Raw genomic sequence first — 15,446 nt, 5'->3', positions numbered from 1 at the left:
CCTGGAGGTGAATGATGATGGTGCTACTCAGTCTGTGGCATTGCACTGATAACAGAGCCTCAGCTGAAAATTGGAGGCCTGTCATGAAGTGGGGACCTAATGCTAAGAAGACACTGCCATGGCTGCCCAGGGCTGGTTGTAGGGGAGCAAATATATAAAAACAAATGGGACACAGGTAGCACTTACAGTGAAACAAATGCTCACATCACCCCATGGAGGAAGGGGTTAGATTATAAAATGAAAGTATGTCATCAGGATGCCAGAAAGAACACAAAGAACCCTCGTGGATGCCTGGATAACGTTCCCGCTTGCACAGCATATGACTGATTGGGGGAGTTTTGATAGTCAGCAAAAATGGGGGGCAAAATGACACAGAAAAAAGTGAGATTTCTTGTGATTTTAAAAATGTGAATACTGGAGCAAAGACAGACATTCTGTCAATACTTCGAGTAAGACTAAAGGCAGAAGTGAGAAATGGTACTTAGGTTTGCTAATTTGAAACACTGAGCATTTTATTTATTTTACATTTTTTTACCGGGAAAGTCCGACTGGGATAAATACCCATTTTCAGAGGAGGCCCAGGGAGAAAAACTCCACATTAACAAAAACAATAAAAAATAAAAAAGTATAATCTTAAATATGACAATACATAAAATGCATATTTTGTAAATTACAGCTGACTTATTTACAAAATGAAGAATGAATAGTTCTGTTTTACAATGTAAGAAATAGAGATAGTGCAAACTGTACAATGTAAGAAATGTATCAAGCTATCACAACAACTGAAAAGAGAACTCCCAATCCCTCAGAGCTACATGGTCCACAGATCTAAACCTTGTCATCACAATGAACAAAACATGATGGAGGGCTAGGTTCCTGACCCAGAGACTCCCCAGACTCTGGAATAGACTGCCCATACATGTCAAGCAGAGCGCCTCTCTGGCCCTTTTCAAAAGGAAACTCGATTATTGGATGGGAGATAGGAAATTCACCCTGGGGATCACGTCAGCCATCCTGCTAGACAGGAGTCCAGAGAACTAAATATCGTGGGAAGAAATAGCCAGGGAATTGTTATGGCTAGGCTTGTATAGGCCCTAAGGCCGATAGCCTAGTACCAACCTATGAACTTCAGGTGAATATTAGCAAGCAGGAAAAAAATGCATGAACAAAAGGAGCTAAGATTTAGAAGTAGTTAGAAGAGAAGGAACAACATGAGCAGGCATTCATATATCAACTTGGCCTGGACTAGAACAGGTGCAAAGCCAAGAAGTATTAAGAAAGCTTTTAAGAGCAGTTTTAAACTGGTTTATATTGAAAATGTCTCTAATGGAATGAGGAAGTGAGCTCCATGTTTTTGACTACTTGGTAGGAAAATAGGTAGTCACCTTTAATTTAATGTGATAATTTATTACTGCAAAATCTAAAAAGAGATATTTGATATAGACAGTAACTTTCCAGGAGAGAATGTGGCAGCTATTTGATAACTAATACTGTGGGTCATAATACCACAAAGAGGTTACTTTGAAAAACACTCTCAGAGTTTGACCTTTCCCTCTGTGTATCAGTAGAGTTAGTATTAAAAAAGTTAAAGGGATGAAGGTGGTCTTTTCTACATGGGGGTGCTGCAGGACTTTCCCACACTTACGAAAAAAAGCTTTGTTTCAGGTTTGCTGGAAGTGGCTTTCAGCTTAACCTGTTTTCAGTACTGGGATTTATGGTAATCTCATTTGTAGAGTCTTTAGTATTGGAGAATAAGACATGTAACGGCAGACTTGTAAAATTGTCAGGTCTAATGCATTTACTTGCATTTCAAAGATGAAAGAATTGAAAGGAATGATTTTGCCTATTTTAACACAAAGCACATACCAGAATGGTTTGCCTTGACCTTTAAGTGGATCTACTCTTGAGGCCTGCTTATCCAGAAGCTCTTCCAATACTTGGCAGGTATGAGCTTCCTATAACAATCTGAAGTCCATACTCTTGCAATCATCCACAGAATAAATATACACCCAAACTGACTTTCCACAAATTATGCATGCAACTGTAAATGTTACCTTCCAGTAAAGCACTACATGTATCTGAGAAGCAGAAATCAATTCAGTAACCCATTCTGAAGACTTACAAGAAATGATGGAAGGCTCATGTGCCAACCTTGTTTATCTGACCACTATTCAATCTAACAAATGAATGATGGACTGGCTGAGACAAACAGATACTCTAATTTTCTGGTGCATTTTCTTCAACTGTACACGGATGGACACCTTTGCAAAATCAACATCTCATGTGCAAATAGCACTGTCTGCATAAACTTGGATGCTCTGCTTGCATTTGTCTGATTTGTAACTTTCTTGAATCAGAGAAGTGCTACAGCCCCTTACTAAAGACCCATGTTAGCATGCTGTTGCATGCACCCTCCTGTCTCAGATACTGATTGAGCTAATGCTGGCATTATCTTAAGGTCATTTTCAGCTACCACTTCAAAAGCCTGTTTAAAAAAAAAAGGTTGATTACTGCTTCAGCGAAGACCTACCTGCAATAGCACTTCCTGTTGTCCAATCATGTAGCACAGGTAGATTAATCCTGATGTCAGGAATCTTATAGCAATAACCCATGGCTGGGTGTGGGTAATGCGGGACTTACCCACGGTTGGTGAGGTTTGGTCACGAGGGCAAAGCAAAATCAACCGCGTGTAAATTCAGCATTACTAACAGTCAGTCATGGATTATTGCTATTATAAAATAACATTACTTAAGAAAAAAAATTACTTGCTTTTCTTAAATAATGTCTTTGTATAATGGTACCGTTGTATTTTTACACCTTTTTACCCTGTATCTTTGGGCATTCTTGATGTACTGCACAAGTGCATGGGATTGCTTTCCCATGCTTACGCAGTACATCAGTGCTTTGGAAAGGAAGAAATGGAAAAAGGAAGACCTTGACTGATTTTTTATTTTAATAAAAAAAAAATTTGAAATCTGGACAGTTCAGACTTACGAGATAGAGGGGGCACAGAAAATACAAGGCTAATAAGGTACATTTCTCTAGTTTTGCATAATGTACCTAATTATCCTTGTATTTTCTTTGTTCTATCTCTCAAGTGTCTGGAATTTTAAGTTTATTTCTTTCTTTTTCAAAAAGTGAAAAAAACTGGAATGTCCTTAGCATATATTAATAGAAGAAAATGCAGATGACCAGACTTTTTCTATTGGTATATGATGGATTTTACAACAGCCATGCTGGCTGGGCTGACCAATCAGTGTGCATGTTTTTGAATGTTAATGGCCAGTCATTGTATAACTTCAAATATCTCCCATTTGCCTCATGCTTGGTTCACATAAGAGCCCCTGTGGAATGGCTGCTCATCATTTGAGTCAAAGCCATAAGACACTACTTCTAACAGTGTCTTGTATTTCCTGAAACATGTTGTCCTTCATTTGGTTGTCACAACTGCAATGGGAGCTTTTCTGGTGTGGACAAATGTTCTAGCATTTCTCCTTTAGCAGTAGTTTGGTCCATTTTCATAACCTTTCAAAGCACTTTGTGGCAGCTACTAATGCTGCCCCTACTGATCAAAAAGATTTTTCAGTTAAATCCAAGGTATGAAAGCAGCTACTTGTTAAGACTACTGACAGTAATGACAATGAAAAAACAATGAAATTCAGAGGCCCCTTCTGTTGGAGATGGAAAAACATAAAAAGCAGATTTACTAAATCCATCATTACAGCTTGCTAAAAACACATCTTATTCAAAGCTTTACTTTTCGCCACATGGACCTGTAGACATTTAGTAAGAACATGCCACAGTGTATAGGCAGATCTTTAAACAGACAAAAGGACACTGTTCTAGTTATAGTACTATGATCAAGAGGCACCCTGACAGTACGATTTAGCTTCATAGTATGTAGAAAAGAAAACAGTCAGTGTAGGTTAGATCTTATAGAACACTAACAAGCACTACTGTAAACCTTCCAGCACAGGGTTGACTAAGGCCTCAGTGCAGACTGAGATGGTAAACTATGATACTCTCAAAATGGCTTACAAACTGCCTCAGATCAACCAATGCAGAAGACCTGCAAGGCATACATAACTGTGTGCATCTATAGGACACAGCCATGACAATCCATCTCTTGAGAGACGAAGCAACCTGTTTTCAGGATGTGCCTGAACCTAGGACTGCAGCTCCTGTCTTTTCTTAACTGAACTAATAAACAGAGCCTTCCCTGTACATTCCTCTAACAAAGAAGAAGTAAGTAAGGAGAATTTGAGACTAACAAAAGTCAAAAGTGCTACTTTCATTTGGGACCAGACATAATTCTAGTACATAATTGCACAGGACAGGTTATGTTTCATTTCTGTAGCCCAAAGTGAATTTAAAATTCACTTAATCAACAAGTCTAGCTGTTTTCAATATGAAGACATGGACGGAAGTTAGTATCAGCCTTAAAGTAATTTTAAAAGAATGCTACCTCATACAAGGACAGCTGCCACACAAGTGGTGGTAATTGCCCTTATCAGACACAAATCTTTGTTATGTCAGGCATATTAAAAATCATCAGTACTTTCATGACATCTTTACAACTTTTAACATTAGCTTTACTTCTATGTACTGAAGAGTGAGCTGTCTTCTTAGCAGGGTTAAGTAAGAGGACACACACCATGTACCACATAAATCTACTAAAACTTCTTTAGCCTGTGACATGACAGCAAACTTTGTTCCCTCCTGTTGTCACAACACTTCAGAAGGACAAAACCATTTTCACAAAGATAAACCACTGTGGCACCCTATATACACTCGCTCCAAGTTCCCAATATTTAAAGCTGTAAGTGCATCATACAATTGTGGCATTTTTCTTTTTCTGTAAATAAAAAGGAATTACAGATATCATCCATACAAACTGAAACAAAAGCAGAAACTATAAAACATATTTCAATATATTTCAAGGAAGAGCATGTGGGCCTTTCTTCTCACCAAAGATTAAAACAATTTTAGCAGCTTAAAAAAGAAATAAACTTTGGAATCCCTTAAGAGTTACAGGCATGCTAATCTGTTGCACTGAAAATTCAAAAGTTCATATGTCAGTTCTTAATCACTGATTTTGCTTTAGTCAAAAACTCATAAAAATCAATCAATAAATAAATACATAAATAAATATGAAGCAGAAAACATTTACACATTTAGCAGTTAAACCAATAAAAACAAGTCTAGGTTAAGAAGAGCAAAACCTGATTTTTTAGCCCTACCCACAAAATGGTTTCTTCCAAAGTGATCCTATAAGGAAAAATGAAATGATCTTAAAGGATAACATTTTCTTTTGATTAACAAGAAACATTGCTAATGCTAGGCCCTGTTATGATGTGTGTTTTCTTTACCTGAGTAGAAACACACTAATTTAAACCCAATTTAAACAGTTCATTTTGGTAAATTAAAATGCCAGATAAATGCCAGTTTGAGTTCTGTTTTCTTATGGAAATGGGCAGTAGTGTTTTCATTTTTACTTAGGAATATTTGCATTCAAAACACAATACCCTAAGCACTAGAATTCATTTTTTTTGATACTGTACAAAGTAAGCTACAGGAAATCATCAACTCTTACGTAAGAAGGAATGTGCACAGTCAGAAAGACATCTATGTCAGATGAAATCAGAATGTGGAATGAATGAGAAGCAGATTCTGTAATATATAAATACCAAACAGCAACATATCAAAAGGCAAACGCTAGAAGGCTTTTGACAGAATACAAATTCATCAAGTACAAAAAGTGTGTACTTGATACTTTTTAGAATTTTGAGGAACGATACCATGAAAACAAAACTCACTCACAAAAATTCCATCCAGATGTGCAGAAATAATCATCCCATGATTTACTTTCACTTTGAAGTCACTCTAACCGCAGGGTATAAAATGGGCATGTGCAGGAGATGGGGAAATTTCAGTCTCAGAAGTGTTCACATTTTATTAGTCCAAAACTTCTACAAAGTTACTGGCATGATTTTCAGGGTAAATGACAATTCTATCAAAAGCTTGTTAGTTTCTAACTTACACTGCCTCAGTGTTCAATTTTTGCTCAGCTAGGCTAGAACATCATTACCCAGAATGCTAGACCTTTACATCAAGCCGTTCAGTTTCCAATTAGTATTTTACAGTCTAGCATTACTGCTTGTGTTACCAGTATTTTAGACCCTGAGATATCTCATTTAGAATCCACTGTTTCGTGTCTTCAGAGTTTTCACGAAAGCATACTCCCTGCGTCTGAACTGAATTATCCCCAGATCCAATACTGTTCACCAAAGCCAAAATGGATGGCAACTAGAAACAAAAGCCTATAAATCAGAGGGGCTTGAAACAAGAAGGAGTGACATCCACTGATGATGCCAGTTCTGAGCCATTCTCCAAAGATCTACAAGGCATCAGTCCAAAGCTGAAAACAACCACATTAAATCCACAAAAAAACAGCATCCTTCCCAGACACTAAGATTCTGAACTTCTGCTTGACTGAAAGTCAGCAATCCAGATCTATGCTTGAATCTATTTTGCTGAGACAGTCTCAGAGTCAATGCACTAATGCTTGGATGTGTTTTTACATTTTGCATGTGGCTTACTTTGCCACTGTGCCAGTTCTGAATTGAAATACCTCCCCTCTGCTAATAGAATCATGGTGCAAAGGTAGCTATGGGTTACCTGATAAGTAACCAGCAGAATTATAAAGTCCTGCTTTGCCATGTGCCATTGCTGTTTTTATCTTGGTATAATAAAGGAGAAGCATATTGTATCTTCCTGGAAATCATAGACAGCAATCTAAAGCTGAGGTATCATGAATAACAAGAAACTAACTGTGAATCTGGCACAAAAACCATCTCTGGGTCAAATCTGACAATTCATGTACATGCCCATGAGTAAGACAGATTACATTTTTAGTTATTCCTAAATGCCTGCCAGATTTTTCTGACCAGGCCAAATACTACACAATTAAAATTTTTTAACCATTTTACATACAATTAGTTGTAGGTCATTACATAAGGCAAGGACTATAAGATGCTGTGTAATAACATACTACAAAAGGTACAAATGCATCAATAAGTTTCCGGGAATTAACAATGTTGAGTAAAATAACTTTTAACACAGACTGCATTAAATGGTAGCAACCCCACTGAACCTAAAACAAAAAAGCACATTCCCCTTCGAAACATCTGATAATGAAAAACTATAACATTAGCTCCTTAATGAAAGAATGACTGACTCTTCAATTAGCAACTTCTCATCCAATCATCTACACTTAAGACTTGGTTTAAGTGTCAGCAAAAGAAAAATTGTGTAAACAAGGCAGTAACAGATTAAATCCATGTTCTTTTTTCTGATACTTACACTTGAAAACAAAAATCTCTATATAGCAAAAATATACTTTATGGCCTACATCTCAGCATTATTACTTAATGCAGCCAGTGTAAGCTGCAGTAGGTGCTTGCATAGTTATTAAGTGCATGCATCGGATAGCATTAATTATGCAGCCATGCAATATTACGTTCATTCCCAAAAGGCATTGGTACATGCTAATGACAGGGAATGGGAAAAGCAAAACAATGGCAAGATCAGATTAAGTGTATTTAGTGCATTTTCTACAATTTTAACTGATGTTATGTATTTTTCAATATAAAACACTGTTAAAATTTATAAGACCAACATTTCTTACAGTTTTCTAATTTAAATGTCTTAACAGTTAAGAATAAGCATATTCACAGCTAAAAAACTGGTGTTTATCAACCAGTATGTATTTTATGAAAGTTTCTTGATACCACTTCTTAAAAAACATTTAAGCCAAGTTTGAACTCAGGTTACTAAAATCTGATTATGCCAGCAACATTACTGTACATTTATGTTATGTCTCAGTATTGCAATTGCTTACTTTATACTTCATTTACACAGACAGGCAGTAGACATTGAAATGCAACTATGTCTAATAGTCATATTTCCAAAGTAAAGGGCAATATCTTATGTGGCAATAACTGGTTAGTGTCCACCAGAATAAAACATCACAAACTACTACTGTCTTGTGGTAATACAGTGGTAACTAGTGTGTCTGCTGTATTTCACAACTAAAACCTATGTCCAGTAATGCAGCAAACTTCTGTAATTGTAAGCTGTGACAGTCCCAGAGGTATTTGGTACAGTGTCAACCTAAGACAATGCAGGTCTACAATGGTAAAACAATGGATGCAGGGAGCTTCTGAAAGATGATCATACAGCAAAAAGACCTAGTACCACCCCTCATGAGAGGATGCTGTATGACATTGTCATTAGTTGTCCCCAGGAGCATTTACACAGTCTACAGGAAAGCTGACAGTAAGAAAGGACATGAATTCAGGATGTGGAAATAATGCTTTTCACTGGAAATACAGTTATGTGCCATGTTACTGAAGATATAAGAATGTTGGTGTGTGGCAACATGAGCATAAAAATTACATTACACTATCTGGTCATGTAGCTGCCCATCTAATAGGATGTACATTATATAGGGCTTATTCAACACATTACATAAAATAATTGCCTAATTCTTGAATAGATAATTTGGGAGGTTATGATGATGATGATGTGAAAAAGCTGGCAACTAAGTTGCTGCAGTAAAGTATTCAACTGGCTGTCAGCATGACTTTAAATAGAACAAAATGGGCATGAATTGCAAATACAGTTCACACATACTGAGGGAGTACGGCTTTAAAAACCCTACCTGCAAATCACTCGATTTCTACATTTTAAGCCTTCATATCCTATTTGTGATATACACCTGGTCTGTAGCAGTTTAGTTGACAATGCCAGTAACAATTCAGCTGTCATCTACCTGACCTCATCACTCATGCCCTTTTCATAATTACCTAAAACATTTGTGTACAACCATACTTAGTGCTTTGTCAGTACAGCAACAGAGTCCGAAGCAGTCCTTAACATATGTTACACAAATGTAGAAGCAGGCTGATTATTTTTATCTGGACTTGTGTGTGGGCAGTGTTACACTTTCCAGTTCTTCCATAACAGTGCAGGTTTTACAGTAGAAGGATGTTAGCCACAGAGACTCTATATTAGAAGTCATACAGGATTTGAAGGTGGTGGTTTAGTGCATATTAATATCCAGCATTATGCTACAAATATTGTACCCATAGTAATTCTGTGCATATCCTGTTTGTGAGCCTGTAATCTACTCACGCACAACTAAACTAGCTTAAAATCTAAACTGGGTTAATCAGCCAAAGGCTTTTATTTACTTATTTCTATGGCCTCATACTTCAGAAGACAGCCCTTCCACATGTATACCAGCTACAGAAGTGAAATGACCCTTGAAGTCAATAGTATAATCAGTTCTGCTACAGACACCTGAAAGCCGTTCAGCAAAACAAGATTTACCAAATCTGTAGCATAAACTTCCAGAGAGAGGGTAGCCAGTTACCACAAGTCCATCCCCTGATGATACCCCAATTATCCTCCTAACTGAAAATATAATACCTTGTGCTAGGCTGGATTTCCTGGAAAAGGGTTTCAACATACTGGCATGGTGAACATGTTTTAATAACTTTTCCAATGACTGATCATCATGTTTCCTACCAGCTGTGAAGCTCTAACTAATTACAGACACCCAGGGGAAACAGCACTAGCAACAGGGATGACAATAACTTTAAATTCTCTTTCCATAAATAATACATTATGAGCTTTGGAAGCAGATATTACGCCTTTCTCTTATTTGCAATTCCTGACATAAATCACTGACAACTGAAGAATCCACCATGCATACAACTGCAGCACCTATGAGAAACTATCATGTCAATAAGACAAAAACATTTTCAAACTGCACCAAAACCAGGTTCCGCTGTTGTCTTCTGGTTTAGCTCTGCCGTACATTCCTACTAACATGAAGAAGGGACCATTATACAGTGTTCTCATTCTTTTTCAGCATTCACTATTAATTGAAACACAGATGAAGAAAGCTAAAATGTACTGTTCTAATGCTTAACAACCACAACAAAGCTAAAAATGAAGAATTCAATACTACAAGTAGCCTAAGTCTGCTGAACAACACACAAACCAGCTGAAAAAAAGAACAATGATGCTATAAAGAAGATGGGAAGCCATGAATTTAGAGCACCACATATGTACGCATCATCTACCCTAATAAAAAGAAAAAAAATCCCAAGCTGAACAGTCTGCCATGTACCTGCATTGCCCCCTCTTGCAAAGAAAAGCACCACTGTTAAGATGTTGCCCTTAGAGAAAAAAAAACAAAAAGCAAAGGTATGCTTCCAGCACATAACTGGAATACTTGAATTTGTACAGAGACTCATTATTCATAAGTTATTGCAAACTGATTTTGTGCCAATCAGACATATAGCTTTGCTTTGTATTAAAGCGTGCTAATATAACAGCATTTTTAAGCAGTTCATTAAAAGTATGATGGTTTAATGTAAAAGATTACCTACAAAGTGCTATGGAGAATCTTTCTCTCTTCAACTCGTGGATTTTGCTGCATTTTGCAGCTACCTCTTACCACAGTTTTGCCTACACAAGTATTTGGTTTGATGACAGAATAAAAAGGCGCTTTTAGCAGTTTAACAATATATCTTCACAAAAAGAAATAATAGGCACATTAATAACAAAGAAAAAAAATCATGTCCACTGCTGAAAAAATAGTTTGCAACATTTCACTTGAACTTCTGAGTAGTACGAGCAGTTGTGTGCATGCTAGAAGAAAGCTTTTTTGATGCTGCAGACTTCTCAAGTGGAGTTTTTCCATTTACAGGGGACTTTATCTCCATTTCCGTATGTGAAGATTTTGATTTATTTGTAGGTAGCAAGGGCTGTTTAACAGGTGTACCATTCTTCACAGGCTGCTTTTCTTTTATCTTGCTTGTGCTTGACTGTTCAGGGCAGGATTTTGGAGTAGCTTTCTTTGACCCATCCTCTATCACATTCTTTGTAATTGATTTTGCAGATGGTTCTGAAGATTTTTTGGAAAGGATGTTGGATTTTCCAAGATCAGCTGATCTTCGAGTCTCCTTCTGACGAAGTGCTGACTTGAAAAATGACAGCCCTTTGTCCTCTGCCTTGCTGTCCCGCTTCATTTCTGGTTTAGCAGTTATACTTGGGGACCTCAGACTAGTCATTGATGAACTACTGCTTGAACTTCTTACTTGTCTGTTTTCCACTCTCTTACTATCACCTGGTTTTACCCTACATGTCCTAGTAGGAGTCAGGTTTTTTGCGATCTCCTGACTTTCAGGAGAATTTAGTTTAGATGTCTGTTTGCTCAAACTCCTATCTGATATTTTGCTCTTTCCAGCTGAAGAGACAGAACTCTGTAGAGCAGTACTACAACCATTTCTTGTTACTGAAGATGAAGATGGCTGTGATGTAGATGCTACCTTCTGTTTGTTTTGACTAGCAATTGATGAAACACCAATATGGTTTCTGAAAGCCTCTTTCTTCAACTGTGCATTTGCAGGAGAAGGACGCTGACTATTAACTTTTGATAACTCAGTTTTCTCTTTGGAATTGAAAATCTTCTGAGAGCTCTTTCGCTGTGGAGTGGAAGATGTTTCTGAAGCAGATGACTGCTGAACAGGCAAAATATTATGGACTTTTCTAGATGAAGTCTTTTCTTCTTCACAACTTAACTTAGAACAAGAAATTTTATTTTCTGTGTTATCAACTTTCTGCACTGGTGCATCTTTTGTTGCAGACATGTCAATAAAATCAATCTGATCAACTGAGCTTGCTTGGTTGTTGTTATCTAAAGAATCGTTTCTGTCTGATTGTGCTGTACCTTTAGTGAATTTCTCATCAAGAGATAAACTTAATCTATTAGGACTGTTTTCATCTCTAAATGCTCCCTCCATCACAGCTAGAGGAGCTCTGCCTGCAGATCTGGACTCATGTTTAGAGATGTCAGCATGTTCAATATAACCAGAAACTTGGGTCTTTAAACTACGAAAGCATGATGTAGAAGTTTTATCATCACAAAGCTCACCAATTTTTCCTAAAGCTGAAACAGAAGCATGAACTGGGGATTCCAAAGAAACATTTGATGGTGAACTTGAATGCCTTTGCAGTTTTGCAGTTAATGACCATGACAGTTTAACTCCATTCTCACTTACTGTCAAGGGACTGGCAGTCGAGGATCTGCCTGATAAACTCTGGCGCTGAACGCTTCTTACAAATGGGCGAGTTGAAAAACCACCTTAAAAACAAGAAATAACACTTTATCATAAAAATAGAAATGAATAATTTAATGTTATATTAAAACAAATACACACACACACAATAGAAAGAAAAATAAATCTGTTAGAAATTATCTAAACAATCCTGTTTGGATTGTGATTAACTGTGCAGTAACCTGGTAAGGGAAGTTTATATTTGAATTAATATTTTATTTTTACCACTGTTTTTCACTGTTTGTAGGAAGGAAGGTAAAGCTTGTAAACAAGATTTAATTTAATTTATATTATGTTCTTTACCTTTGATTTTCATGGTTTGTTGTTAGAAGGGATAAATTTTCAACAGGCAAACTCTAGCCATCCCAAGGGGCCAAGTCATCTATAAATACACACAGACTGCAAAAAGGACAATCCAGAGCTTAGCTTAACAATCCTACCTTGGTTTGTGACTTATTGATCTTTACTGTTAAAAAGAGTTGCAAATGCAAGCTATAGTGAGTAAAGGAATTCCAGCTTTTGCAAGGCTTTCACATCTTGTACGGTCAGAACAACTTTACTGTACTTAATTTAATATTTAGCGGGATATTGTTTGTGTGACTTTTCTCAAAGTTGTTGATTTAATGTTTCTTTGAATTCTGCAGTAACCGAGTTTGATTAATCTTTTCTTTTAAAATGTTTTATTCATTTGCAGACAAGTATGGATTCTTTAAATGAGTATACTATTAATGATTTAATGACAAATCATTATTTATTATTTACTGAATTTCTCATGAAGAGATAAACTTCACAAGTCATGATTTAGCCACCAATGTCACATCCTTCCTGGTAAGGTCTCACCATAAAGTGTTCTCCTACAAAATCAGAATCAACTCTGTGACCCTAGTAAGCCCAGTAAATGTTAGGAACTATTCCAAGGCAAACTACCTTTTATTAAGCAACAGTCTGCCAGAATTCAATGCCCCTACAAATCCAGAAAACACAGCAGGCTGTGCAGAATTGTTCACAGAAACTCTGAACAGCCACATCAATGGCTGCACAGAGGCTGCTGTACCTACCAGAAATCAGTCCAAAACTAACTCCGAAAACAAACCACCCTGATGGCATCCCAGATTAAACAGGATATACAACAAAATGGAAAAAAAGCATGGCTAAAATCAGGAAGTGTACTTCCCATAACAAAAAAACTTTCTCATCAAAATAAACAGGTAGCTAAGTGGGGATCATTAAGACTAATAAATCCAGTTTTGAGGTCAAGATAGATTCCCAGGCAAAAGCCAACCATAAGGCCTTCTTCAGCTATGTCAGAAACCTCAAAGGCAGCACACGGCAGTGTGCTGAACTGGTAGTAATGATGCTGCATTCACTGAGCCAGGCAATGTAGCGAATCTGCTGTTTGACAAATTCATTTCCTACTTTACCCCTACTTACTCCCAGCCACCTCCCAAGAAATACTTTCAAATATAACCCCTCCAACTATAAACAGAGACTCTGTCCTGGCTGAACTCACGAAGGCCAAGAACACAACCTCAATGGGCCCCATTAACATCCCAGGGTGCCTCTTGAATACTCTACACATGGCCTATCAGCCCACTGGAGATACCATGTAAATACAGTCATATAACAGGCTCCGTGCCATTAGAATGGAGAGCTGCAACAGTAATCCTTCTTCATATGGAAGGACCATCAACAGATCCCTGAAACAGACCCATTAGTCTGACTAGTCTTATACACAAAGCCATGGAAAGATGTTTCATGAAATGCTCAACAAAGGTATAAGAGACCTTCAGACACTGGATCTAACTCATTTTGGCTATGTAAAAGTAAGGTCATGTTTACTGTATCTGATGGACTTCTTTGAGAAGATCACCAAGGCAATGGATGAGGGCATAATAGTGCATACTGCCTACCTTGATCTGGCTAAGACATTTGACACAATACTCCACTCTGGCATTGTTAACAAACCTATGGAATTAGGCATAAACCCCAACATAACACATTGGATAGCCAGGACCCAGGAAGATAAGACTGGTGAGACCACCTCCTCAGGAGCAAATACACAGGATATGACATAGGCCTCAAAGAAGCACGGATGTGTTTTTATTTATGTCAGTACAAATGATCTCATCTGCAAGGACACACTGACTGTTAGTAGAAAAATTACAGCCCTCTTAGGTGGCATAGCTTGTAAAGGTGTTGGGACGTATTTTTCACAAATCACATATAGAAAGGAGATTCAGGTCACCATGAATGAAAAGATTTTTGGGATAAATACTTACATGAAAACATGTCCCATAATTTTGGGCACACATGTTCAGACAGGGTGGCACGCACTTGTCAAGATCAGAGAAAATAATTTTTGCAGCAGATATTTTGCAATATATGACATACACAAGGCAACATTTTTGTCAGGTTGAAAATTTAACACTTCGATAGCAACATTTGATGCATCTCTGATGGTTGTTAATGCTAGGAGCATTAATAATAACTTTTTTTTTTTTACTGGAAAATTTGCTATTTTCCCATAAGATTGAAGTTGTTATTGTCTGTGAAACACGGTTAAGAACAATGACTTGAAACCAGTTGTGTCAGGGAATAAATGTTTTTGCTGTAGCAGACATTCTAATAAAAAATAATGTGGAGGTGATAGTTATGAGACCTGTGATTATTATATGTTCAATGATAACACTGTGATAAAGACAGCCCTGGAACATATAACAATTGTTGGGAGTGCATAAACCACCCAAGTCAAGTGCTGATGATACAGAAGGATTTATACATTTCTTGCATGAAGGAAGATAGTGGCTGGGGACTTAAAATTACCAGAAACAGACTGGAATAATACTGACAATGAAAGAACAATGATAGTAAGGAAATTATTCACAGCATATGTTCAGGAATAACCATTGCTTCAGATTGTAAAAAAGCCTACCCAGGGGACAGAACATACTACACATTGTTTGTGTTCCTAAAGAAATTACTGTTACTTCATTTCAAGTTTTACCGTCATTAATGTGCAGTGATCATAAGGTTCTAAAGGTTAATTTGTTGCTAGACAATTCTGACAAACTGAAATCTAAATCAAGGCATGGAAGATTAATAACAGAATATATGGAAGCAAAACAATCACTATGTAAAACTAACTGGAGTAATGCGTTCAATGGGAGAAAATGCAGAAGGAATGTGGAAAGTTTTGAAACAGAAATTGTTTGAATGCAAAAAAAAATGTTTAACATCAGGTTTTAGGCACACAAC

General features: G+C 37.1%; 1 protein-coding gene across 1 annotated transcript in view; it reads right to left on the bottom strand.

Annotated features, from left to right (window-relative positions):
* Nucleotides 1–4,913: 4,913 nt before the first annotated feature.
* USP31 (ubiquitin specific peptidase 31) overlaps nucleotides 4,914–15,446 on the bottom strand; it is a 2,233,792-nt gene continuing 2,223,259 nt past the window's right edge. The window contains exon 16 of the mRNA XM_044089819.1: nucleotides 4,914–12,217. Coding sequence (XP_043945754.1) covers nucleotides 10,683–12,217 — 1,535 coding nt within the window. The 3' untranslated portion in view covers nucleotides 4,914–10,682. The remainder of the gene's footprint in view (nucleotides 12,218–15,446) is intronic.

Source organism: Protopterus annectens, chromosome 12.part0 (assembly GCF_019279795.1).
Source record: "Protopterus annectens isolate FY-2018-M chromosome 12.part0, PAN1.0, whole genome shotgun sequence".
Lineage (NCBI taxonomy): Eukaryota > Metazoa > Chordata > Ceratodontiformes > Protopteridae > Protopterus > Protopterus annectens.
The sequence above is the reverse complement of the archived record's forward strand: the minus strand, read 5'-3'. Positions and strand labels throughout refer to the sequence as shown.